General features: G+C 42.1%; 1 protein-coding gene and 1 long non-coding RNA gene across 3 annotated transcripts in view; one reads left to right on the forward strand and one right to left on the reverse strand.

The window, feature by feature from the left end:
* Positions 1–27705, forward strand: part of LOC135415624 (uncharacterized) — a 347770-nt gene that overhangs the window by 223263 nt on the left and 96802 nt on the right. The window lies entirely within an intron of this gene.
* On the reverse strand, positions 1013–25813 carry TNNT3 (troponin T3, fast skeletal type). 2 transcript variants are annotated; one of them, XM_064657559.1, is made up of 15 exons: positions 25708–25813; positions 23066–23083; positions 21981–22025; positions 21415–21429; positions 19197–19211; positions 14958–14978; positions 10751–10769; positions 9903–9948; positions 8999–9115; positions 8582–8659; positions 8214–8327; positions 7900–8009; positions 6964–7054; positions 3912–3952; positions 1013–1411 (listed from the first exon to the last, which is right to left on the reverse strand). In XM_064657559.1, the coding sequence occupies exons 1-15, from the start codon at positions 25796–25798 to the stop codon at positions 1363–1365; spliced, it is 870 nt and encodes a 289-aa protein (XP_064513629.1). In that variant the 5' UTR covers positions 25799–25813; the 3' UTR covers positions 1013–1362. The 2 variants fall into 2 exon arrangements, with proteins under 2 accessions (XP_064513629.1, XP_064513630.1); XM_064657560.1 differs by lacking the exon at positions 3912–3952 and adding an exon at positions 6229–6269.

A 27705-nucleotide genomic window follows, 5' to 3' on the forward strand; every position in this document is an offset into this window, starting at 1 on the left:
GCTGGGGTTGTGCTGGCCAGAGAAGAAAAGTCTCCCGGAAGCCCTCATTGTGGCTTATAATACTAAGGTCTGTCACGACAGGACAAGGGGCAACTGTTTTAAATGGAAAGAGGACAGGTATAGATTAGATATTAGGAAGAAATTCTTTACTGTGAGGGTGGTAAGACACTGTAACAGATTGCCCAGAGAAGTTGTGGATGCTTCATCCCTGGAAATGCTCAAGGCCAGGCTGGATGGGGCTCTGAGCAACCTGGTCTAGTGAAAGGTGTCCCTGTCCATGGCAGGGGCTTTGGAACTAGATAATTTCTAAGGTCTCTTCTTACCTAAACCACTCTAACAAATCCATGATGCCACAGCATGTGCCAACAGAGAGCCGTGATGTACATGTAGGCACCAGAAACAGGCTGAAGAACCATGGGGGAGAACCACCATCCCTAGTGGACTTCCCTCCAGAAGGATATTTCAAGGGTTGGCAAAGGCAAGAGGCCCTACAGAATAGCTCACATCTCAAATTTGGTAACAATCATTTGTGTTTTGACATCTACATTGAATTAGCCAAGTAATTCACACTTCAGTATTGGGCTTTAATATTGTATGCAGGTTAATGGCCCAAATAAATATTCTAATATAATATTTGAATGTGTCATACTCTATTTTGCACTGTGATTCATCTGCATCTATGGAGAGGTATGTGCTGAAAACTATCACTTCTAGACATTTTGCCCTTTATTCCCAATTCTCTAATTCACTTCATCACTCAAACTTTCAAGTCAATTTCAACAACATTTGGCACCCAGATCATGAGCTCGCCCAGAAGAGTCGGGTTTTGGTATCTGCCTGTATGATGGCTGTAAAACAGGCCCCTAGTCCTGGGTCTCTGTTGAAGATACTGAGCCTCATTCTCAGTTATAGAGCCAGAACAAATGATATCAAATAAGGATTTGGACCAACTCCAAAATCCTTGCAAAATGGGATGGTGGTAGATAAAATATGACACACCACTCCAGAGGGCTGTCATTGGAGTAGGTACTGGTTGTGCTTTATTTACAAAATCCAGAGATTTGTACACAGCAATCTACAGGAGAGCATAGGGCTGGTATCAGGAGGATAAAGGGACATGTTCAGCAGGAATTGAAAATGCCAGCAAGGAGTCATCTCAGTTCCACAGGGAACCTGCTTCCCCTTGAGGAAGCCACCAGACCCCTCCAGGAAGAAAGAGAAGAAAAGCAGCAGCAATAGCCAATCCAGGCTGATGCGATTTTTGTTATCATTGAGGCGTGAGAACACAAGTGATCGGTGAAGGAAGAAAGAGGAGACCAGCAAGGTTTCAGCACACCACTAAAGGCCATCCTGCCTGGTTCTTTACTTCCAGCGCCCGCCAACCTTGCCCTTGGCTCCTGCCTTCTTGCTGCTACAATACAAAAAGAAAGAAAAACATGTCAGTATGATGGAAGTGGTGGGGCTCTGTGGCCACTCTGCATTTCTGACTATTAGATTAGGTTTGAGCTGCTTTCACTTCTAGCAGGTTGGGCACGCCCGTCACAGACCACATCCTAAGAAAAATATTGTAAATACTGCGGAAAGAGATTCCCCCTGGGGATCTAAGTGAAAGACCAGGATGTGCATGCCTGAAAGAGGTGGACCCTTCCAGATTTCCTGCATTATCAGGGCAGAAATCCAGGTGGTCTCCAAACTAAATGACAGGCCTGTCCAACCACAGACTTGATGTTTTTCTGAATGCAAATCTGCTATGATCTGGATTTTAGGATTTAGAGCTCTTTTTGGAAAAATTTCCTCAGTATCAAAAAGCTCTGATCAAATTCCCCAGATGCTCTAATCATCTAGTAGTAGAGGCAAAAAGCTGAGCACTAATTTAAATACAACTAAGAACTGCTCTGTTTTAGCAAAGGCAGAGCGGCTTCTCACTTATATCATAAAAGCAAGAGCCTCCAAAGAAATCCAGCCAACTTTTTAGGCCTCCTCTCAAATCAGTATCCCTGTCTTGCTCATGGTGTGTGGGAGCAGTCCAGTTAAACTCCCCACTCAAAGCACCTGAGGCAAACCCTCTCCAAGAGTATCTTCTTGCACACAGAAGGGCAATCCTACATGCAAGCCACTTACCTTCTGACTGAGAAGCAGACACACCTGGAGTCAGCATGGGGCTAGGTGTGAAGTTAGTTGAGTTAGATTCCGCACTAGTTCCCATTAGCAGCACCGTGGTTTATGGGGCTTGGCACACCCCCAAACCTTTTCATCTTACACACACACTGATGAGGCTGCTTCTTGAACCAAAGCACATGCAAACTGGGGGCAGCTCTTTGACACAGAAGAGCATGGGGTTGGGGGCCAAGCACAAGGCGGTGGGGCCTTGCTACCAACAGGGAGGCCTTCTTCAGAACCACTGGTTACTCCAGGAGCAGAGAAACATGGGGATGTCACATCTGGGGAGATTTTTGTTGTGCTGCCCCATGGATTGGTTCAAGAGCACCAGCCATATTTATGGAAGGATGTAGCACAGTGACAGAGACATACACATGTGTATACTTTACCTTTTGACCAAGATAGGCTTGGTCTAGTTGAAAAAATTTACCTTTAATGTGAGAGAGAGCATGCTTTTTCTGCTTATGTTAAATTAATCTCAATGTCCCTTTTGCCGGCCTTTCTGAAGGTTCAAAACCCAGTATAGTAGCTGCATAACTCCTCAAACAAAGGCAGAGTCCTTTTATCTCCACAAGCACCTGTGATGTTTGATGTTATGCCTAACCTTTAGACTGTGGTTAAGGAGCCTTAATAACGTCTGAAGCAAAAGACTCACTTAATCCTTGTATAACACATTAGCAGGCAATGCTTTGGAATGATGGTGTCTAGGCTGGATAGAAATTTAAGCACACAGAAATCTCATGAGCTGTGGACTTCTCAGTGCAACCTTTTCAAATGATGTCCTGAGAGAGTATCATGTCCTTTGGGGGAGCAGGCATGCAGTAGCCTGTTGTGGGTGGTGTGGTAGTGCCTCTCAAGAGCAGCAATGTCCAGCCAAACCAGGGCATCCTTCTGCAGCTGCACATTCTGCTGAGATTTATCAGCCTACAGCTCTGTACAGAAAATACCACGTGAAGGTCAAGCGTTACATTTGGCATCCACAGACAACCAAGCCCCCAGTGTTCCATTTATCTGTTAAAGCAGGGTGCCTTGGGGAAGTGGGAAGGTAGTGTCTGGTCACTCCTATCATTCAAAGATGTCACCAAAGACCGCTGCTTCATTCCTGGCATGACTTTGCTAAGATACAGAAGCACAGAGAAGATCAAATCCCACCACTGGAGAGCTCTCCTCTTTTGCTTCCCTGCAGTTACTTCTATGTGGCTGTCAGTTTTCTATGTCCTAGCCCCCAGGCTTTGTCTACACCTGGTCTCTCATAAGTTCATTAAAAATACCTAGAATAGTTAAAGATATAAAGTTCAAAAAAGTCTAGTGAAATAGTCTGTAGTGAAGGAAAGTGGGAGAGAGATGATGAGTGAAAAGAACTCACTACAGTAATCCCATGATGTTAGTCTTGTTACACACCATTCCTTGTAATCTTAGCAACCACTTGTTTACCCTTTGTAAACAAGGGTTGTATTCCCTCAAGTATTCAAAGCACCTCGGTCAGGTGTTTGAAAAACTTAACAATAAGCAGATGACAATTTTGAAGTCAGGGTGTGAAGAAACATGGGGGTTTCTTTCTTGTTAGGTGTTACATTCACTTCAGTTTCCCCTTCATTTTCTCAATGTGAGGCAGGATGGGAGTCGCCCTTCCATCTCTAGCCTCATTCCATTGCAACAAGAAAATGACGGTGTTGAGGCTGAAGTGACTAATTTGAACACTGAGAAGATATCCCCAGTCCAGGAGCTAGGAAGGGGATATAAGTACTTACTGCTTCTGGGCCTGATCAATCCGGTTCCTGAGGGTGACAATCTGCAAACAACATATATGACCAGCGTTTTTAGAGATCAAGAAACATTTTTCCCTCAAGGAGAGGGGAGTTTTACCTGCTGAAGTGCTGGAAACAGGTGCCTATGGTAGGAATAAATACTTCCTTTGAAATAAAAGCTCACCCACAGTTGAAGGAGAGAAATGTTTCTTCTTGGCAATAAATCTGCAAACCAGCTTCACACATCAAGGGAAAGAGGAGCTAGAATTTTATAACCCTTACTAGAAGAGTTTTACATATTCAAATTAATCTCCTATGAACTCACATATCAAACTGTAAGCGAGTGAACCAGAATGAGTTCTGCCCAGCTGGAAATGGATGCCTCCATCATCTGCATGTGGTGACCTCACCTCCTCACTTTTCCCTTAATCCTACATATTAGGAAGTGTGTAAGCTCAAAGAGTTTCCATAGTCTTTGGATGGGGACCTCAAGAATGGAAGATGGGTGTCACATTCTGCTGGAGTATCTTTGCTGGGCTGGCAGAGCAGGAGGCTCAGAGCTTGCAGCAGTCACCACCTTCCCAGCCACTCATCTAATAAGAGAAGATGACTTTTAAAGGGGCTGAAGAAGAAAATATTCAAGGGGAGTCTCAGGAACAAGAGAGGAGAGGGTTGAAGTGGGGGCTGTGAAGACCTTCCCAAGCTCTTTTGATGACTGCAAGCCTTCAGAGTGTCTGTCATACCAGATGAAGCATCTCTTCGTTTAGCCATGAGTAAACTGCATATTTCAACTTTATGCATGGGAAACCAAACACCTACCTTGCACAGGATGAGCACCTTATGGCCTGACTTAGCATCTCAGTCCTGGTTTGTAGGCCTAGACTTGCTACTGAAATCCTGGGACTCTTCCAGCTCAGGTACTGGAAAAGCCCACAAAAAGACTAGGGTGTGATAGAGAGCCCTCTTTTGCCCCTTCACCCTCTCATTTGGAACTGAGTCAGGGTTCTACTTTTTCCTGAATTGGAAAAATGCCTTTGCCAAGATGTACACTTTGCATCTGCTTTTGGTGCAATTTTAAGTTCTGCACTGACTCTGCAGGTCCAAGAACTGGTGACCCAAAATTTTAATATTTAAAGTCGCGTTTGACATTCCCCGCATGCAAAAGAAGAAAAAGAAAAGTCATACATTCAGGTTGTCCCAACAGCTGGTATTTCCTGGCTCATGTCTTTCCATGGCAAACAGAAAAAAATAAGAGACTGAAACATTACCAAGAACACAAGGAAGGACAGATCAACAGATCACCTGCTTTTGTACTTACTCGTGGAAGTTTTATTATCTGCCTCAGCAGTTTAAATTGTTTTTTGCAACCAGGTATTTTTCCTGAGTGTGGAGGAGAACCAGTTGTCTTCAGTTTGACTCAAAAGACTCAAGACTTACCTTCAGCGATAACCTTGTGATTGTGACTATAACACTCACTCTCCAATGAAGCACCAAAGAGCAACAGACACTAAAGAATGGCTCCATTTCTGTGTGTCCCAGTTCCTTCCTTTGTCTCTCCCTTTTGCATCCTTGCTTGTGTTTCCTTCATTCTCTTTGCTATTTTCACTTACCTTTCTCCTCAATTTTTTCTTGCTATCATCTTCCCTTTGTTCTTTCAACTTTCTTCTCCCATCTTAGCTGTGCATTTTCCTTCTGCTTTCCTCATTCTTTTTATTTTTTGTTACTTGCTTTTCATCAGTGGGCACCCCTCTCTTTGTTTATGCAGAGGTTTCATTACCAGATCATGTACCCATCCCCTGGCACTGCCTTATTTCCTGTTTTTCCACACCTACTTGACCTGTTATCCTTAAGCTAGCCCTCTCCAATACTTTGGAACTGGATAACCATGTGCCACAAGGTAAAGAGGCTTTCTAAACCCTATACTATTCCTTTTTGTGAAGTCCAAGCTATTACATATGTATCCCTAAGCTTTTTTGCGTGTATCCCAGGTGCATCAGGGTGACACCCCACGCACACAATACCAGAGGTTTGGATAGGGAATTATTTTAGAGGTGCATTGGGTTCCATGCTCACTTCTTCAGCCACATCCCTGTTGGACTCTTGACTCTTCTAAATTACCACTTTATATCTTTTCAAAAAATGGAAAGGGAGAGAAAAAGGAAGTGAATGGAGAGACACCAGATCCAGTTTTCTCTTTTCTCTCTGCACTTGGAGCCAAGTGCCAGTTCCCATCTGGCACCTGGCCTCTGACCATGCGGCAGGCTCATGCATTTGGTAGCCTTTGCTGCTGCTGTTACACAGGCAAGTTCATTGTACTTACAACTTGGAAAGCTCCTGCAGCCTGCAACGCATTGTTAAAATCTAAGAGAGATTGAGATAGTTACATTGGTGTTGCTCACTCCCTGTCAGCATGTGTCTGTGTGATTGGAAATTAAAAGTAGAGCGAGACAGAGAGAGATCCAGTAGGATTTCTCAGCCACTGAAACCTGAAATGGGTGAGTGCAGCCCTATCCAGTGACTTTGTGAAGGAAACATGTCCACTTCCTGTTACCGTATGACACTTCAGTCAGATGCTCCTGTCTGGAGACAGTTTTCAGTGACTCCAGAGAGCTCAGCCCACAGGTATTCTGTCTGGGATGGAATAAAACTCACAACGTTCAACTTTGAAATCAAGGATGGATGTAAAAATATTACTTTGCAATGGAGATTAATGAATTGAGAGTTACTGAATTTTCAGGCCACAGCTACTTATAGATAAACAAGAATGAATCAAACGTGTTTCAGCAGAGGGCAGGGAGACTGTTTTCCATTGGGATTGCCTTTCCATGGGGCACTGAAAACCTTGAGAGTGATCTATCCAATTTCAAACTAAAGTGTGAAATCCAGTTCCAGTATGTATATTAGGGGAATGCAGTTCCAAGCATCTTGTTGCTTAAATATTGCAAAAGGGCATTGGAGACCCAAATGATGTCACAACATGGCTTTTGCCAGAGGAGTTACAAAGATTTTTACATTTTGGACCCAGTGCCATTAGCAAAACGGTCTCTCAACTCACCTCATATTTTTTCCTCTTGATCTGCTCTGTAAAGTCATATTTTTCAGTCTCCAGCTGATATAACCAGTCCCATAGCTCCTTGGCCTTGTCCCTGTGTGTTTATGGGAAAAGGAATATGGGAGAAACATGACATAAGATATTTTCCATGGTTTTCACATCACTAGTAACCAGGCTTTTTAGTTTATTTAATGCAGTTCACACATCTTTCTGTAAACCCTTTCTGTTCTCTGAAAGCTACTCACCATTTTCAAGGCCACATTTTCCTGCCTTCTCACCTGCAAAGCTTTTAGACTTGCAGTCTTGCATGTGTCACACATTAGCATAATTCCCCTAATTTTCCCCCTAACTCTTACTGAAAGATAAGAGTCCAGTGGAATCAGACCAGAAGGAAGCAGGACTCTGAAGGTCACTCAGATAAGCAGAGCAGCTGCCATTGTGCAATCTTATCTGTGTCAGGGCTGAGGTGAGCCAACTTCATCTTTCAATCATGTGTAAACTCCAACATGTGCAGTCCAGACTATCATCTGATGACTGCTCTGCACAGAATACTCAGATTCCAAATCTCCAACCTTCATAGAGATCCATATTCATACCTTAGCAGCTCTAACTCACCCCTGGGAATGTTACAGATACCATTCTGTAGGCTTGTTCAACTAATCTCAAAGCTAGTCCTGTAAATGACCAATCCTAACTAGCAGGAGAGGCTAACTGAGCTATGCCAGGACCATGGCTAGATGGCTATCAATCCATTTCAACACTTCCTTACATCCCCATTTCCCCTCCATTCTCCGCATCAAAGAAGGGCACAACTTTGCCATGTCCTGTGATGAATTTCAGGGAAGACCCCCTCCTCTTCCTGATTTGGTCACTAGAGAAGACTCCAGTAAGACCAAAGTTGCGTGGATTACATTCAGTAAATTAGGATAAGCTTGTTACCTCAGCTTGTCTTCATTAAGGTGGTCAATGTTCAAGGGCTTGCGCCTCTCTGCCAGGATCTTCTTCTTTGTCTCTCTAGCTGTTTGCTTCTTTCCTCTCTTCTGATCAGCCTGTTTTCAGAATATTAATTAACATCAGACTGCAGAAATTAAGCCTGAATGAAACCATTTCAGCGACCGAGCATGTAAGACAAGCTGCTGGGGATCCAAAAGAAGAAAAGTTGGGCTGTTTTCTCAATTCTAATAAAGCCTTCTTCCAGCCAACCCCATGATTTAATGTTTTTATGTTTCATCCATTGATAACATGATTTTTACCTTAGCCAGATAACTGCTGTAATTTGCACCCATGGAGGACAGAGCCTTCTTCTTCTTCAGATCATCCTCAGCTTTTCTCTTGGCATCTTCTTCCTCTCTCCGTGCCTTTTCCTCCTGTGGAGTGCAACACACAGAGCAGATTATTCTAGAGGATACTCCCAGCTTCCCCAGCAACCAGCGTCTCCGCAGGGAATGTGATCAGAGAAACATATTGATGAGAATTGGCAACTCCTGTTTCCTGCCCTTGTTTTAAGAGGGTGGTCATTTCATCTTTGGACTGAGACAGGCAGAACCTGCAGTTTTTTCTGTCTCTAGAGATCTCCTCCAGTTTGATGTTGGGACAAGGAGAGAGAAGCAAAGACACTTACCGCAAGCCTTGCCTGACGCTCCTTCTCCTTCTCAGCCCGGATTCTCTGTTGCTCTGCTCTTTCAGCTCTGCGCTTCTCCTGCAAGAAGCAGTGGCAGAGGCATTGGATCATCGCTGTGGCTTTGTCTGCCTCCACTATTACACACCACTGCCAAGAGCTTAGTTTCATAAAGAGTGAGCCACCTTCGCCCTTGCTAGAACATGCAAAAGGGTCTCATGTACAATTCCCAGATATAAAAAAAGAGGCTGAGAGGGGACTGATGTGGGAAAAGGCCATTAAATGGTGACTTGAGCAGTCACTTCTGTATATGGCAGTGCAGCTTTCAGTCAAGGTCTGTCAGTGGACTAATGGATTGAGCTTCTCATCTACAGATGATCTCTCAGTCTAGTACAGGGAAATGGCAGTTCAAGGACTCACAATTCTCTCCTTGAGGGCAACAAGCTCTTCCTCTTCCTTTCTCCTGGCTTCAAAGTGGCTGTCAATCAAGGCCTGCAGTTCAATCAGATCTTTGTTCTGCCTTTTCTTTTGGATGTCCTAGAAGAGCAGGAAAATGCATTAAGCCTATATTGCTCCAGGAATATGCCCTGGACATTCCCAGAACCCTGCATATAAACAGAAAAACAAAAGCAGAAAGTGTCTGTAGATATCCATGGGAATTTATGGGATTATTTTAAAAGGCTGTTGGTGCAATCAGTGACTCATTCCAGGTGACAGTCAGAAGCCCAGAAGGGTAAAGAATCCAAATCTCCCATTCCCCTATACCGTATTTTATCCTTGCTTTGCTTACATACCTATCTTTGCATATACTTAGCTTTGTCCTCTTTGGTTTGGAATATGAATCTTACTTAGAAAATATTCCTGCATTTTGGGCAAAGCAAATATTTCTGTGGAGGTTTTCAACACCAGAACTTCTTCAACTTTCTAGGAAGGTATTTGGATCTCTCTTTTTTTATTGTAATTTTAGCTAGTTTTTCTCAGCAATGGCTGAAGGCCTGCAACTTTCAAACCATTTACAAGGATGGGACAAGGGATCTGAGATCTCCTAAAGCATTTGCTTTTTCCTTCTTATATTGGCTTCAACTATTCAAGGTGAAAAAAAAAGAAATACATGATTTTAGCTGAGTCACATTATCAGTGAATGCATCCAGACAGCTTCAGGGAGCAGAGAGCAGCCTTTTACTGAAAACAAGTGGCAAAGCAACCATACTTTGGTCCTTGCCTTTATCCTCAGCAGTATCCAGTACAGAAAGAGTTATGTGGGTTTGCACACATGTGTATGAATCAGGTACAGACAAACACCACCAGTCTCAGGAATACTTACATCAAAATCTACTTTCTCACCCTCTGGTATTTTTGGAGCAGTTAGTCTGCAGAGAGTTGAACACAAAACAAAAAGAAAATAAAAGAAAAAGGAAGGATTTTCATCTTAAAGAACAGGCAGCTTTTTAAGTAGCATGTCCTGACCTCACCAGACCTGCCCTCAGAAACAATGCTGATAAGGAGGAGTGTTGGTGGAGATACAGAGGGGTGAAACAGCAAATCAATGGCAAACTACTCCAGGATAGTACTAAGGAGCACTGTCCTTCCGGGAAGGCCATGCAGGTCAGGTGCTACCCCTAAAAACCCTCTACACTCCCAAAGCCTATGGTCATTCCCTACCACATGGAAAGATGTTGGTCTGCACAGCGCTGCACACTCCACTCTGGGCAGCCAGCAGAGCGGGAAGGGAGGGTGCTGGGGCCCAGAGCCAGAGGGTTTATAGGAAGCTTTAGTTAGGCTTAACTCAGCCCAGCCCAACATTTGCCACCCTTCCTACTGTCAGCAATCCTGGAGGGACAAGTAGTTTCCCAGCCGTGGCCTCTCAGAGAGGATTTACTCTTGAGCTGCCTGTATTTTGGGGTACTGTGAGAACACTGTATCTCAGACAGTTCACAAGCTGTCTGATTCTACAAGGAACTGGTCTTAAGATCCAGACCAGTAACTGCTGCTAAGGCATCCTCTGAAAGAATCAGACATCCTGGAAAGGCATGCAGGAACAGATGGATGTTGCATGAGGGAGAGCTGGATAAAGGCTTCAAGTGGCCATTTGCCTAATAGACAATCTAAGAGCTTCTGCTAGACCAGAAAAATGATCCCAGGGTTCTGAAACTCCCTGCCTCTTATACTTACTTTATTCTGGGCTTCTCCTCTGTATTTGGAAGGATGGAGCAAAACAGGAAGGGAAAAAGAGGGAGAAAGTTAAAACAACAGAGATCACGCCAGCTGCTAAAGTAAAAGGAGGGAAGGGAAATATGATCTTAGGGGAAACATCCCAGAGAAACTGGTTAAATCTCAAGCACTTCCAAAAGAAATACACACACTCACACACCCCTTTTGCTAGGAGTGAATCTGTTTTTACCCTTGAAACAGAATTTGGCAGAAAAGAATCAAGAGACTGTATAAAAGTCTCAAATATAGCATCTGGAAAGCAATGGTTTTGTGTAAATGCAAAATTATTTTCCTCAAACCATCCTAACCAAAGCTCTAAGGAGGATAGCTGGGCTGGAGGATAGAAGAAAATGTTGCCTTTTTCAATCAGCACTTCTTTTGCTAAAGGCAACCTGAATTCACAGTCATCTCAATGATAACTAGGCTTTACCAGTTTAGTTCAAATCCCTCACATGGAGGCCAGGACAGAAAAATCTTTATGACATACATTTTCTCCAGGTTCATTGGCTTCCAAGACAGCTTAAGGCACATGTCCCTGAGATACCTTGGTGCCATGGGGAAGATGCTTATTCTTCTGCACTGTGTGGTGCTCCTCAAACCCAGCTTGGAAAGGCCATCCTCTCTTAGCAAGCATCCTCTCCTGCTGAGGTACATGCAAAATTCCCATGGGCATCAATGGGAATGATCTTTTCATCTCCAGGAGAGGCATAATGCCCTGATAGGCAGGCTAACCCATCACAGAGACTGTCACCTTGGGTTCTCTGGCTGTCAGAATTGTTCCCTTGCAACAAGTGACCTTTCCCTGGCTCTCAGAAATGTGCTGGTCTTATGAGTTACTTGCTTAATATTTGTGCTTGTGATCAGCTCCCATCCCTGCTCTGCTTTTTAAACTTTAGTTATTAACTCCAGCGTAATGCCAGCAAGTTCAGCACTGTTATTCTCACAAACAGAAGTAAATTAAACCTATGTGTTTTTTCTGGCTCATTCTCTCAGAGACCCAGGTTGACTTTCATAACCACACACTATATTTGAACTTTCAGGGATGCTGATGGATTCTGCAGTACAAGACTCTCCCTGTGTTGGCTCAGTGGGAGGAACTGAGGAAAAAAAGCTCACAGCCTATTGAATCTGATTTAAAAAAAAAAAAAAAAAAAAACTAATCAGATTTGTAAAGTAAAAGTAAAAACAGCCTCCTCAGGAGTGGGTACATGAGGCCTGTTATCAATATCATACTACAGAAAGATATTACGTTGTTTCAAATGCTTAATTGCATTTTGGGACTGATGGGGGAAATTTTGAATAGCAAATGGAACAGACCAGAATAAAATAAAATGAAACATTGGGGTGTCCTGAACAGGGCCAGAAGTTGGACTCAGTGATCCTAATGGATCCCTTCCAACTCAGCATATTCTACGATTCTGTGATTGTAAGAGGAAAAAATAGCAAAAATCTTACACTGGAAAATATTTAGTGGAGGAAATCAGTTGTGAGATTGTTGGATAATAAAAATTTGAGAGAGTGGTTGGAAATGGATTATTGAGATAATTAAAGGAAAATACATGAGAGATGCGTAAAAGAGATCAGAAATCAACCTTTCCTTTCTCTAACCCTTTCCCATATAAATTTCATTAATGACATTTTTGGGGGGGTAGACTTTTCTCATTTACTGCAAGAACTCTGCCTACATATCTCAGTTGAGGCCTCTAGATGCCAGAGCGAAGCTAATAAAATAAACAGCAAGTAATTTGAAAAGTATTTTAGGCCACTCTACTATAAAGGAAGTCACAAATTGCTCCTGAAGAAAAATACCATTAGCATGCTTCTGTATTTCTCCAGTTATATTTTTAATTGTTTTGCTTCTCAAATAGCCAGTGAGCTTCTTAACACGTTAGTTAAATTGCCTTTTACCTGGAGAGAGGAAAAGTAATCATGATTAACCAGTCTATCAGGGATGTTATTTACACAGGATTCCCTTCCTTCTTGACATACACAGAGAATTTTCATCACCATTCCTGTTTAGCTTAAAGCTGCCAGTCAGTAACACTTCAAAGAGAGGGGGGGAAAAGCAGACAGGAAATGACTGGTTTTGTTTGTTGACCTTGGTTGCCAGGATCAACACCTGTCTGTCAAAAACTGTGAAACTGGTTTCAGCTCCCACCGAATCAGCACTTTAAGCTTCATTAAAGCAACAAACAATTGTAAAAATAAAAAGAAAAATTAAGGTTAGTTGTTCTTGAAATAAGAATTCTAGTTAGAATACCTAAAGGTACCTCCAGAAAACCAGAAAAGGGGATGTTTTATTAAAAAGCAAACAGTAATAAATCTGTCCTTTGCAACACATGACCCAGCATTGATCCATACTGTATGCACCAAAAGCAGCCCAGGGATGGGATTTTTTTGAAATGCCCCTTCTTTCAAGAGTCAAGGAACTGGGCCAAAAATTGTTGACAAGCAGGAATTGCCATAGCAAATTCCTGTTCCTATGGTGGATTTTGACATTCTGGTCATTCTGACTATGAACCATGGGGCTGAGACAAAATCCCCACATACAACCCTGCCAAAAGAAGGCAAGAGACACTGGAAATCCAAGTTCACTGCCCTGGTGATTAGAGAATCTCTGAGTTTCTGGTTTCCAAAAGGCTAGCAGAGGGAGGGGACACACCACCATAAATACCACCCTACTTTCTTCTTCCCAATCTATGAGGTATTCACACATGCTCCCCTTCTTTGGGAATCCATCTGAACGTTCTTTATTTCACTCAGAAACCCCTAAACACCCTCTCTTAATTCCACTTCTCAGAAGCAGCATATCTAACTCACACTGTGTCCTTGGGAAAAAAAGAAAATCAATATGCTATTAAAAATAAAAGGAAAGAATGAAAAAAAGAAGGATAAAGAGGGACTCAGGAAGGTCCTCAGGGTATTTCCCTAAATCAGAAAAAAGCCTGAAAAGCAAGCAAGAAAATTAAAACAAATGAACAAAAAAAAAAAAATTACAAAAGCAAAACAAAACAAAACAAAACAAGGTAGCACAGAAAATTCAGGGTGTTTTCAAGTGATGTTGGGCTTTGTCTTTCAAAGCAGGTGGCCAGGTGTTCTAGGGGCTGGGACAATCAGAACAGAACTGACTTCAAAGGCCTCTAAAACTCTGTGACAGTCTTTCTATACATTTAAACTGGCCAAGTGGGGGGCTAAGTTATCTTGCCCACATACAAGAGCAAAACATTTAGATTTGGTCCTTTCACATGTGTACTCCAGCGCCCACTCAGCCAAGTATTACAACCAGACTATTTTAAGCCCATGGCCTGCCCCACCCGTCTGAATAAATTAATCCACATTTGATGTTTGGCACAATTTTAAATGTGTGGCTTGGGCAGAAGTTTAAATTTCTGTAGATTCAGACCTGGAGCCCATGATCTGCTCAGGCTGAGTGAGGATGGCATGTCTGTGCAGGGCTCAGCTCCATTTTCAAGTATGCCATATGATTTAAGGGATGCTTTCCTAATTTTTGGGGGATGAAGAAGTTTTGCTGATGAGAGCTATAACACAACAGGTTCCAGCTAAAAGACAACTCCAGAGCAAGCTTATGGAGTTTGATTTTCATCATCTACTATCCTGAGGAGGATGTAGAAGCTTCTCAATACACTAATTACTCCCCAAGGGTGATTGGATATGCACAGTGAGCGATTCTTTGCGGCAGAGATGTTTTGGCCCAGTTCCTGAGTTTAAATTCAAGTGAGGAACAAAAACAGACACAGAAAAGAAAGTGAGATGTTAGGAAGATGACTTTGTTGTCCTAAGACAACACTAAGCTACCACCATTGTATTCGCCTTCTTCATCAGCTGTAGGTTGAAGGATAAAAGAAAAAGAGAAGAAGCACAGCAGTCAATTCACAACCAGCACTGTTCTGAGAGCAACTGTCCCCACTCCCTTCCTGCTATGCTGGGAACCTTAGACCCTCTGGAGATTGAACGAGAAGAAAAAAACACCTTTTTGGTGACCTGATTTGGCAAACATACGGCCCTTTTCTCCATGTTCATCCAAATCCATCCAGAAGGATCATTTCCCTCCCCTACTCTCTTTGCTCTTGAACGAGGTCAGTGTTTTTAACACTGTTTCCCCAGCACTGAAAGAGAAGAAGGTTGAGTCTGTAGGCACATCACATACCTTCCTCAGGAGCTTCCTCTGCTGTTGTCATGGTGCAAGCAGTGATGGAAAGACAGGAAATAGAAAAAAAAAACAGAACAGATATTTAAAGCTCTTGGAATCCCGAGAAAGAGACCAGGGAATGCATGAAGGGGGAAAAAAATAAAGGAATTAGTGAATTAAGGGAGAGAGAAAAGGTATCTGGAGAGACTGTCAGGAGTTAAAGATGCTGTAATGTTAAAATAGCAGTAAGCATGGAGGTTAAAGGAGAAGAGGGCTGCAAATAATCATTGTGGTTAATATTTGTTTCTCTTGTTTTGTTCTCTTCTACCAGCCCAGGACTCCTGTTCTCTCTCTCTCAGACACACACATACGAACTTTCGTGTTGCAACTAGATGGAGTAAACCAGAAGTCGTGTCACATACCTGGCTCATGAACTTCAGGTGTGAAGTGTCATGGAACAAGTTGCGATGGAAAGCAAGAGAATGAGAACGAGAAACCTGTTATTTCACACACCAAAAGAGCTTTTGAGCCAAAGGGGAGGACGGGCAGAGAGGAAAAGGGGAGCCAAGAACCAAGTTAAGAAGTAAACCTGAGGTAAAATAATAACATTTGAAATAACATATAAACAGAAGACACAAGTCAGGAAAAGCGAAAGAGGCAGATTTGTGATAATAGTGCAGTGCTTAAAAAACACTTCTAAGCATAATATGACATAAAGCACAACCTGACAGCACAGTGTACCAAGGTTTACCTTGATTTGAAATATGCACATGAACATAGTCATCACTTTCAAGGCGCTATTGGATTCACCTTTTACTGCAGCAGTATTTCAGCCATTTGAAATAAATACAGTGTGGTTCAGAAACCTGCTGAAATGCCTGCCATAACTCATCATCAACGTTCAGCTAACCTCCAAAGGAGCTCAGTTCCCTTCTAGATCTATGGCTCAGGCCATTTTCTTCCTTGAGGAAAACTTTGATGTCTATATAAATGTACTGCTGTTCTTCGCATCCATTTGCAATACAGAATTACAAATGGATTACTTCATAGGAAGAAAAGGTTCATTAAAAGTCTGTGCAGGCCTACATGTCATTCTTCTGGGATTTGACAAAACAAGAATAGATCAGCAATGTGAATTTGCAGGGCAGATTTTGCTTTTCAGTCATACACACAAACCACTGAATATTTTGCAAAGCAGGCATAAAAATAACACAAAATCTCAGAGCATTTATATTCTCTGTGTACAGTCAATGGGCCAAATTCTGCCCCAAGATTTGAAATAAATCCTTCCCTATAGGAAGAAACATTCATTCTCATATCACAGTGCAGAATCTAACCCATGCCACAAGGACAATTTTTGCTGAGCTACTCTTTCACAAGCATACATGTGTTCACCTAGTTTTTAGTAAAATTTTCGTGCAATGGGTAAGTTTCCTCCTCCTTAGTGCTGATTACGCTTTACTGAGAAAAAATATTAAACTAAAATAGAACCACCCCAAAGGCATGCAACTTACAATCAATCATTAACTAATGGGTTGTTATCCCCTGTCACCTTGTATTCACACCACCATCATTCACACACACCATCCCAGCAGACAGACACTGGGGAGTTTAGAAGTTAAATCACATACCTGGAGGGGGGGCTTCATTTAGTAGGAAGTGTCAGGGGAAAAACACAGGAAAGGAAGATAAAAGAATTAGAAATAAGTTATTCAGGAGGGGATCACCTCAAACTTTGGTAAGACTAGGCTCAAGAAATATCATTTGCAGACCAGGTTATAGGGATAGACTGTTAATAAGAGTAGAAAAGGAGAGTAATTACAGTGGGATATGAAGTAGACAGGGAGGAGATGCCATAGAAACAAAAGATAAAGGGAATTTGAATGTTGATGAATTGCAACAGTTTAAATCATGCAAATATATAAACCATGGGCAAGTACAGTAACACTGGTGACCCTTAAAGTTGAAAGAAAACATACCCAAGAAGAGAGTTTTACAAGCATGTAGCGTTACCTAGATTTCAGCTATGTACATGCCCTTTTAACTATCAGTGCTAGCATGAGGATGGGAGAATTACTGCAAGGAGGTGCTGCTTTGGATGCATCTCTATGCCTGCATCTGAAGCTCCACCATCTAAGAATCCCTGCTGGCAGATTCAGGGCTTAGCTCTGCAGAACTGGAAATATTTGTGTCTACACAGAGCTGGTCTCTGCTGCAAGGGACTAGAAACTGCTCGAGCCGGCGTGCCAGGATCCTGCTGCAATCCACTCCCTGAGAGTGGAAGCAGCTCAGGTTTCTGCAGCTCAGGTATCTGCCCTCTGTCCCAGCTGTGGTGTAGTCACAGCCCCAAGAGTTTTCAGGGGCACTGAAAAGTTTCTTCTAAGCTTCTTAGAAGGTGACTTTTCAGTTACAAACAATATATATACTTTCTTACAGGGAAAATAAATTTTAGGGAATCTTAAGAATGGATTGATTCTTCATGATTCTGGTTTTCTTCAACATCTTCAAATTCCTATGTACAGGAATGCTTCAGATTAATACATAGGAATTTAGATGTCACAGACATGCGCTTGGTTACATGGAAGAGTCAACAAGGAAAAATAAAGGAATTAGAGCAAGAACCCCAAAACAGCAACAACGCTGAATTTGTGCAGGCCAAAGCTGTGACTTAGATGATGTGGTAGGTAAAGACAGCATAAAAAACAGAGAAACTAATGCAGTCTCATGCAGTTATATGAAAATCTAGGATTGTCTCCTGACATAAAAGTTTTCTGTTAAGTTTGTTATATTTACATTGTCTTTATAAACTTTTGGTTTTGTTGTGCTTTATGTTATAAAGGGAAAGGAAGACTTAGGGAGGGTGTACGTGTGGCTTTATTGTTTATCAGACTATGTTAATACCTTCTGTTTTTCACAAATTTCAAGCTCATACATCTGTCAAAGCTAGAGACCAACACCTGAGTAATGAGTAGCAGTTCGATAACTATCAGGGAGAATAGGTACAGAGCCAGGCAAAGCAGCAGGGATGGAAGCAATGACCTTTAACTTGTGCAAATCAAAGTCAGCAAAATCTTAGGTGCAGATTAACAGACAAGAATGAATATGGTTAAAAGGAGAAGAGAAAGACGTGAAACAAGAAGTGACAAGAACAGGAGAGATGTAAGAAGCAGTGCACAGATGAATGTTGAAGTATTAAGTCATGTAAAAATCAATCAGGTAGCTTTCACCAACCCTGGCAAAAGCATTGATCTGGTCTGAACTAAGAGGCTGGTCTCCCTCTGTGGACAGCAGAGTGAAACAGCTGGGGTGAGTGGCTGCTGAGATGTGACTGCTTTAATAATGCTACTCCAAATGGCACAGAATAATTTTCATGGACAGTTTAGAGGATGCTGCACGTTCAGTTTCTGTTTTTCCAGGTAATAAACATTAAAACATTCCCGTAAGCACTGTGAGATGACTCTGAGTCCGGTCAGTGGCTATTATTGCAACTTACACATTGAGATGTTTGTCTTCAAAAAATGTTATTAAATTTTTCATGCAGCAGTTAGCTTTATCCTCATTATTATGCATCACAGATTGGGGGAAATTATGACTGGTGGAAGGTGTAAGGAAGCTGCAAGTTTCAGTTTATCATTAATATTTGATTTTTATGTTTACTTCCACCATCTTTGAATTCCTGAGTATAATATTAGAGTTACTGCTATCATTTTCCAACAGAAATCATAGCTCAATTAAATTTCAATATTTCAGAACTCACATAGATTTAGATAAGATTTTGGTTAAAAAAAATAGAAACTGTTTCACAACTATAAAAGGTTGCAGAGATATTAACATCTCCGGAACAAAACTTTTTCACTTTTTGCCTGGTGGCAATCTCTCATTCCAGATTTGTTCTTGCATTACACTATATATACCCCACATTATCCGTAAAGGCAATGCTTCACAAGCTTCTAAAATAGAATTTTCATTTCAAAATTTGGAAATCTTCCATAGAGGAAAGAGGGAAAAAAAAGTTGGAACATAATGTTTTAACTAAATAAAAAACATATTTTTTCAATAGCTGTCAAACAAGGCGTTCCTCCTTTTTTTCTTGTCTTTCTCTTTTTTTTTTTTTTTCCTTTTTGGTTGGTTGTTTGAAAAGTTTCCATTTTCTCCCAATTCAGCACATGACCCAATTGTGAAATTGCCAAGCAGAATTGAATTTCCAGAACACAATAACCCTTCAGATTGACGCAGAGGAATTCAGAAGTCACATACCTGGTTCATGGACTTCTTTAAAAGGGAAGTAGCAGGGAAGGAGATGCAAAAAAAAGATAAGAGAATTAGAGCAAGAAACAGAGGATTATTAAAAAACCTTAGACTTTTCTTAGCCAGGGTGGAGGGGTTAAAGGGATAAAAATCATTAATAAGATTAAGTGAGAAACAGATGACAATTAGAAAATCGTGGAGGAAGGAAAGGGTTGTTGGGATATTAAAGATGCAGATGACTAATACATATGTATTCATAACGTTATATAAATCAAGTGCCACTGGTAGCCTTTGGTTGACAAAACATTATTGTATTTAGAGCAAGTCCATTACCCATAGGTCTGAATATGAAAGAAGGGTATAAACAACCTGCTCTTATTCATGTGCATAGAAATCCCAGCCACTGCAGAAATCAGTGGGCTCCCAGGAGCTGGCATTGATTTCCTTAGTGCCCAGGATTTCACCACGGGTGTGTAGGACTGCACACCAATGTGGGAAGGTAAGTATGAGCATGTTACTGCTCTCCAACCTGCAGGATAAAGCATTTGATGAAAGCCTAGCTGGGCAAGCAGAGAGAGGCAGGCAGAAGGGCAGTTGAAAGGTAAATAGGTTTGGGCTGCCAGGTTGATGCTTTAACAAGCATGACCTTGTATTTTGCTAATCACACATATTGTCTTACCAGAACCGAACTTTAAAATTCATCTTATAAAATTAAGTAAAAATGCAACCCTGCCACCCCCATTTTTGCATAATGCACATTAACCCAGAAACATACCAACAGTTATGGAAAAAGCAAACACTACACCTTTTCTCAAGTATGCTGCAACCAAAATGATGCCACTCGGTGCCATCCTTAGCCCAAAAGAAAGCTAGGTGTGACATGGTGCCACTTGTTGCTTATGACTTCAGGTGCAAGTCCCATCACCATACATTGCTGCAGAAGGGAGTTCTGCCTCTGCGCAGTGGCGAGAGGACAGGAGGAAGAGGTGCACCCAACTGAGGGACACAGCATTGCCACAGGACACAGCTGTCCCACCTCTAACCCCGGTGTATGGCACAAAGGAAACGGGTTTGGAAACACTCTCCTTGTACCAACTGGTGTCCATACCAATAGCCTGGTTAGAGACATCAGGTGCTGGGGAATACATAAGCAATGCCCAGCCTGTGCTTCAGACATTGTTTCCAAACAGCAGTTAGTACTTATTACTCATCACACTGCTTATCCTACAAGAGCAAAGCAGCAGAGGGTATTTTTGCATCGTCTCATCTTCAACCACCTCCAGAATTCCTGCACGAGTTACCGCTCCAGACAGAAACAGAGGAATTCACAAGTCATGGCACATACCTTCCTCATGAGCTTTAGCGTGTGGGAAGAGTCACAGAGCAAAATGCAAAGGAACACGAGAGCGTTAGAAACATCAGAACAACTTTTCACTTGTGCAAAATGGAGGGGGAGGGAAAGACTGAGAATACGTGGCAAGGAAATAAAATGAATACGGATATGAAAAGCAGTACTGGAAGTGAGGGTACAAATGATCTGAGATATTAAAAACATAAAGCTGATTTAAGCAGCCGTATCAGATGACATTTGTCCTATGCGCCCATTCCAGCAGTCCTGCATAAAGCCCGGAGCAGCATGCTGTTTCACAACCCTGACACTTGGATTTATAACCTAAGGCCAGCAGGTTTTTGGGGGCTCTAAGTACTACCATGAGACAGTGGTCTAGAAACTCCATTATATGAACAAGAAAACCATCTTTAATCATTTGCAAAGCTAAAACATCAAATTTATCACCATTTGCTTTATACCACAGGGTTTAAGATGAGAAAAATATGTGGAAAGGCTACTGTAAGAATGTCAGCCAATCATGAGCACATCTGCACATCGTCTGGAGGCCAGACCCACCCCGAATGGTCCAAAAAAAGTCTCCCAGGGAGACCCAACCAAACTCAGAATGAAGGCTTTTCAACATTCATCCTTTTAAGAGGTTTACATTTCCCAGAAGTTTTCAGGCTTTTTTTTCATGCAACAATGACCACATAGCATCAACAGTCAATGTCAAGACAGAACATGAAGGAAGACAGTACAAAAAACAAAATGGTAGCAAGTTTTAGTCTATATTAATATGCCTATTTTTAACTCCTGTTTTCTTTTACCATCTTACGGTTTACTGGCTAAACCAGAGCTTACTCTGAAAGACGGCAATTCAGGAGTCATGTCACATACCTTCCTCATGAGCTTCTTTAGGTGGGAAGAGCCACAGGACAGGATGGAAAGGAACATTATGAGAAATACAGTGTTACATAAGCTGACATTACACAGGCTGAAAACTCTGCTCAGAGGGAAAAGTTTTACCCTAGTAAGGGACGTGCTAATGGCCAGGAGGGGAAAGAATTTGCAGCATGTGTGGTTGGGAAACAACTTCACTTTCATGAGAAGGAAAGAGGCAAAGACATATCAGAGAGGGGAAATCTCACGGTAAGCTCAAATAATACATGCTGAAATTTCTCTCTAGTTCCAGTTTTGGAGGAACAATTCCTGCCATTGCCCAGATTGGCTTTATGGTGAGCTCTGCACAGGTCAGGAGGGGCAGAGAGGCCAGGTTACCCCTTGGACTGAGACTATTCCTGTGTGTGAGCCTCTGCGAGAACCTGTCACAGAGGTGAGGTGGAAATCAAAGGGAAGCAATAAGGCTAAGTAACTGGGTCCTGATCCTCTTGCACCACCCTTGAATCCCCACCACCACCAACAAGGAGATGGAGGGGAGCAGTTTGGAAGGCAATGGCACGTACCTGCCGGAGCAGCTTCATCAGGTGTGACATGGCAGGAAGCAAAAGCAATGAGATGGAAAACAAGAACAGTTAGACTAAAGAATGTGTGAATGCAAGAGGGTCTAAAAAAACCCACAGAGGATATGAAATAGAGAAACAGAGGATGATGAAATAGAGAAACAGAGGATGATGAAATGGAGACAGGTGACCAAAGCACACATAGATACAAGAAATGTAAAGCCTTCTGAACTTGGATGCTGTAAAAACTCTGCAAACTGCTCAGAGTGGGTCTCTCGTGGCACTATAAACAGGTTTACCCTTGTTTAAAATACGCCCAAAGCATGAAGCTTTGCAAATGCAGAACTGACACGCCCTTTGGCTCCTTGTACCTGGAGCACCACATCCCAAACCCCTCGAGTGCAAAGGGTGGGTTTCTGTTCCAGCCCCTCTTCTGCCCTGTCTGTCCCCCCTTGCTAATGTTGTATGCAATGTGAGGAGCCAGCCGGGGTTACTTGCCAGCATCTACGTACATATAATTATGATGTATTGTTTATATTATATATAATATTATATATTATAGTTTATAAACTTATAATATATACAATATACTATATATAATATGACATATTATAGAATATGTGCTATGTACCGTAGGGCTACACACGTATTTTCCACAGATGGATTTTGACTTCAAAATCCATCTGATCATGATCTGCCAGGCCACATAGGAGAAACCAGTTGACACTTGATAGAAACCTTTCTAGACAGATCTCAGTTATTCCATGGCACGTGTTACAAACAGCCAGGGCTAAAAATCAGCCTTGGAGACTGCTGTGGCTTAGGTGAAAGGATGATATACACATTTCCCCTGCTGCTCCCTCCCCAAAAACCAGAGCAGAGGTGTCTGCACAGATACTCAAGGATTTGGGGTACCCTCAGTGAAACTTGTGCAAGGGACAAGAAAAGCCCTCTGCCTGCAGGTAGTTTGTCACAGCATCTTTCTCTTGCCTCTTGCTTTCTTCTACCACCTTGCAAAATCGAGGTGCACATCAGCACCAAACTCTGCTGCAGGAACGAGCAGGGCTGAAGTGCTGCTTCACACATACCTTCTTCCTGAGCCTCTTCTGTGGGTGGGAAACGTCACACAGCAAAGGAAATGGGAGGAGAAAATTAAAACAAGGAATATGTTATTGGAACATTCTTGAGGTTTGCCAAGCTCCCAGGCCATTATGGGCAAGAATACACAATGATGGAATTACAGGGTGAAAGAGAATTAAAAATAACATTTTTATGGGGACATTATGGGGTTATAAATGTTACTGAAATATGGGAATATGACCGCAAGTGAAAACCACATAAAAAGGCATCCAATATTTTATTCTTTATTAGAGCTGGCTAAAATTTCCTAAAACTGGCTTTTGGTAATTTTTTAATCAAAAATAAAACTGCTGTATTTCTTTTGCTTTACATATTTTTCTCAGATGGTGAAAAAAATTCACCAACATTAATCAATTTTTGAAATTTAAAACAAACTCATTCCCAAATTCTAACAGAGGAGTATAAACTTTGCAGGTATCCCCCTCCCTTTAAAAATTTAAGCTTTTGGAGAGAAAGGAGAGGACTTGACACTGCTGTGCCAAAAAAAAGTCAAGCAGTTCAGTAAAAAAGGTAGAAGAAAACAAATACATATATATTTTTTTCCACATACATAAATGCATGTATATACACATATATGTATATAAAAATATATGTGTGTGTATATTATATACATTTTTTATACATACATACATATATATATATAATGGTTTGGTTTGGTTTTTTAAACAAAAAAAAAGGCCACATTTCCTACCAGCTCAATAAATGACATCAATGTCCATCATTGCATTGATGTCTATGGCTCAAGACCAAATCTCAGCCACTGAGTGTGAACCATTTGCTCTGGATTTCTGCACACAAATTCTTCCTCCACACTGGGAGAGAAAGAAATCAAAAGCCATGTCACATACCTTCTGCCTGAGCTTCAGGTGGCAAGTGTCATGGAACAAGAAGCAACAGCAAGCAGCAAAATGAAAACAGAAAACTGTTAGAAACTAGTATTGAGGTGAGCTAAGGCCTGGAGAAAAAAAAAGGTAGTTAGAAAGTGATGGAGAAAAGTTATATGGAAATGAAATGGATGACTTTGGAAGAGAAAACAAAGGTCAAGCAAAAGTAAGGAGCATAGAGAAGATACACCTCAGAGGAGATAGTCATGCAGATTAAAAAAAAAAAAACAAAAACAAAAACAAACAAAAATAAACTTGGAAGTCACCTGCCTATTAATTTCATATCAGTCATGAAATTCTTGAAACCAAAAAGTAGACAGTTAGGGAAGAAAGTAAAAAAGCAAGAAATGCTTTTCCTTTAAGGAAGGCTTGTCTGTAGGAACAACACCCTTTGCTTGCTCTTTTGACATTTGACAAGACGAAGGATGGAGCATGAATATCACCTTCACCTTCCTGGCTCTGGCTCTGCCACTCCATGCAGGACTAGAGAGACATTATGATGACTGAAGCTCTACAATCCATATTTTCTTTCTTTCTTTCTTTCTTTCTTTCTTTTTTTTTTTTTTTTTTTGAGCCCTCAATCCCTTCAGAAGCAATGCCAGGAATGTCAGTACCTTATGGCAGGAACTACCCTTAACATGGTCACTGTTCCCACCACCACTGATGGAAATTTGTCCATTGCAGCAACTTGGAGGAATCCAGGACAAAAACAACCAACCAACCAATCAAAACAAACGAAACCACTAAAACCACACACACAAAACCCCAGAAACAAACAAACAAAAAACCAACCAAATACAAAACCCAGCTGTGTATAAATTCCCAAAAGAGACAGTTCTACACAGAGGCAAGTCTCTCTCTCTCAGTTGGTCTCATACCCTCCACATGCAAATATTCGACCTCCAGTATAGGGTTTTGCTCTTGACCCCTTAGAAGATGTCTGAGACACTAAGGGCAGATCCTGGGAGAAAGTCCAAGAGTTTGGCCCTTCTCTCTGTTCCAGACACCTTGGGAAAATGAAGGATGACAACTGGCAGCTACACTTGCCTGAACTTAAGCCAGTGTGTCAAAAGTGCCCAGCAAAGATAGTGATATATCTCCAAAATCTTCTTCTCCCTGCTGCCTACAAAAGGTGAAACAACTTGGGTGAGAAGGGGTTTTCATGCTCCATCTTTCCAGATCAGCACTCTGTCTCTCACAGCTTGTCAAATCACATTTTACCAGCTAAAGGTGTGTTAAAAAACTTCATCTTTGCCAGTTGGTTCTCTGCCTTGCCTTTTCTGTCCTCAGCAGTGCCCTGTTGGGTTCTCCTCAGGAGCCAGACAACCTGTTCTTTTCAATTTCAAAATTTAAACTCAATCTGTGGACATTGTCAAAATGAGAATGGCAGGATTTCACCGATGATATGTTGTGTGGGCTCTGCACCAGTCCCTGCTTTAAAAGGTTCTGAGTTTATGAGCAGGTTAGTCTCTAGCTTTTTCACCATCCCCAACAGCTCATTCAAATACTCCATTTCACCACAACGTGAAGGCTCTGCACATCATGGCCTCAACTTGAATGATTTTTTTGTTTCCAACTGGTTTACCGATCAAGTGTTTCAGATCACCTTTAGCAGCAAGCACAAAAGAGAAGGGTGAAGTATAGACAAGGAAAAGCAGGACCAAGATTCAAAGAAAGATAAATTACATTCCACTTTTTTTTGTTACCTTCTTCTTCGTACTCCTCTGCATTGAAATGGGAGAGGGGGGGAAAAAAGCAGACAAATGAACCGTCAGCCTTGACACATCGGTACGACATTACCCACGGCAGAGCCCTTTGCTCACAGGGATGCCGGGCAAGATGGTCTCTGAGAGGCCACTTGCAAATCAGCAAGTAAAGTAACAGATTAAATGACTTTGAAAATAAAAAAGAGGAGTCATAAAAAGGGGAAGAAGGTGATACAGCATTGATTTTTTTTCTTGGGCAAGGGGAACTCAGGATTATATACGCATTAGAAGGAAAAGGGTAGCAGAGAGGGCCCCTGAGAATAAGAAAAGCTTCTATGTATATTGCATGTGTATATTATGGGGATTTATATTTTAAAACGGAAAATATTACATATACACAAGCTTCAAAATAAATTGCCAGCAGATGGCAGTGTCCCTACAAAAACTAGAGTTGTCCCCTGCAACCAGGGCATCAATGTGGGGCTGAAACCCCACAGGATGCCCCCAGCAAGAACACGGCCAGGTTGCTACAGGTAGTGTAAAAACACCAGAATCTGGTGACAGTCAGACAGACAGAAGCACAGAAAAATAAACCTCAGATTTGTCTAACTGTACCAGCTGACACGGCCAGAGAATGCTGCAGGCTTGCATGGAAGCAACTAGAGACAGATATAAGACTTACCCTCTCCTTGTTCCCTGTGAGAGAGGAAAAAAGGATATTGAAACTAGATAAATATTTCTCCCACTCCATATTGTCAACAAGCTTTAAACCATATACTGAAGCAACACAGTGTAGCATTGTTTAAAGTCTATTGTTTCTTCTTTCCCCCCTTCTCTCTGCTCTTCCAGGAGACATTTGGTTTTAAGAGTGGTAAAGTGACTCGGTTTGAGTTTTATTTTAAATAGTGTTCCTGATTCTGAGGGTGCATATGAATCCATATCCAGGAATAATCCTCCACCCCAGGGCTCTAACGTGATACCCATACACGAGTGCTGTACAGGAGGACCTCAGCCCCAGTGTGCCAGGCAAGCCAACCTGCAGCCAAGGGCCCATGTCAACCCAGATGTCCTACAGGCTCCTTGAACCCTCAGGCTGTCTAATAGAAATCTGGCATAAAACAGATGCTGCTCAATGTTTCTCCCACGGCTGTAGCTACACCAGTCTCATGGTCTGTTCCCGTTCCTTGCCCACACTTCCCAGCTTCTCCTGCTCTACCATCCCCTTGCGTGAAACCCAAGCCTCAGAGTAGCCCTGGGGCCAGATCCCAAAGGAAAGACGTGTTAGTCAGTGATTGCTTAAAAAAGGCACCAAATTTTATCTTTAGAAAAAAAATGTTAAGAGCTGGGCAAAATGACACAGGTTAAGCTGAACTTATCTCCTAGCAGAGGAGAGGGCTAAATGACCACCGTCATGTCCATGATTCCTCTGATCCCATGACTGCTCTAAATCTCCCCTATGTACCTACTGATGCATTAATGTCAAACGGCCCCATTGGGTTTGGTCATATTACTCTCGATTTGTTAAACCAAGGCAGAAAGGGGCTCCTCCACTGCACTGTGTATTTCATTCCCCCTCCTCCAGGGGTAGTGCCACAGCCACTGAGGGCAGGCTGAGCTGGGTGGAGGTGTTTGGGGGATGTCCTGTGTTGGACAGGGAGGAAGTCAGGTGAACTTCCATGGGTCTTTCACACTCAAAGTCAAGATGCCCCCTCCTCAGTGCCTCGGGGGGCTTCAGGCTGTGCACAGAGCAGCACCCGGCCTCTACTCCCTGCTGGGATGCCCTTGCTCCGCTGCATGGAGCAAGTTGAGCCAATGAGCACACACACAACTTTTTCTCTACTTACACTTCCTCGGTATCAGACATGTTGGCAGTGAGTTTCTAGACAAAAAAGGAAAAGAAGAAGAAAAAAAAAGTGTTATTAATGAGAGTACCTCCTAAAAAATTCCAAGGCAGAAGCAGATGGGTTGACATTTGAGGACAAAAAAAGACGGGCACCT

The sequence above is a fragment of the Pseudopipra pipra genome, chromosome 6 (genome assembly GCF_036250125.1).
Source record: "Pseudopipra pipra isolate bDixPip1 chromosome 6, bDixPip1.hap1, whole genome shotgun sequence".
In the NCBI taxonomy this organism is placed as follows: Eukaryota; Metazoa; Chordata; class Aves; order Passeriformes; family Pipridae; genus Pseudopipra; species Pseudopipra pipra.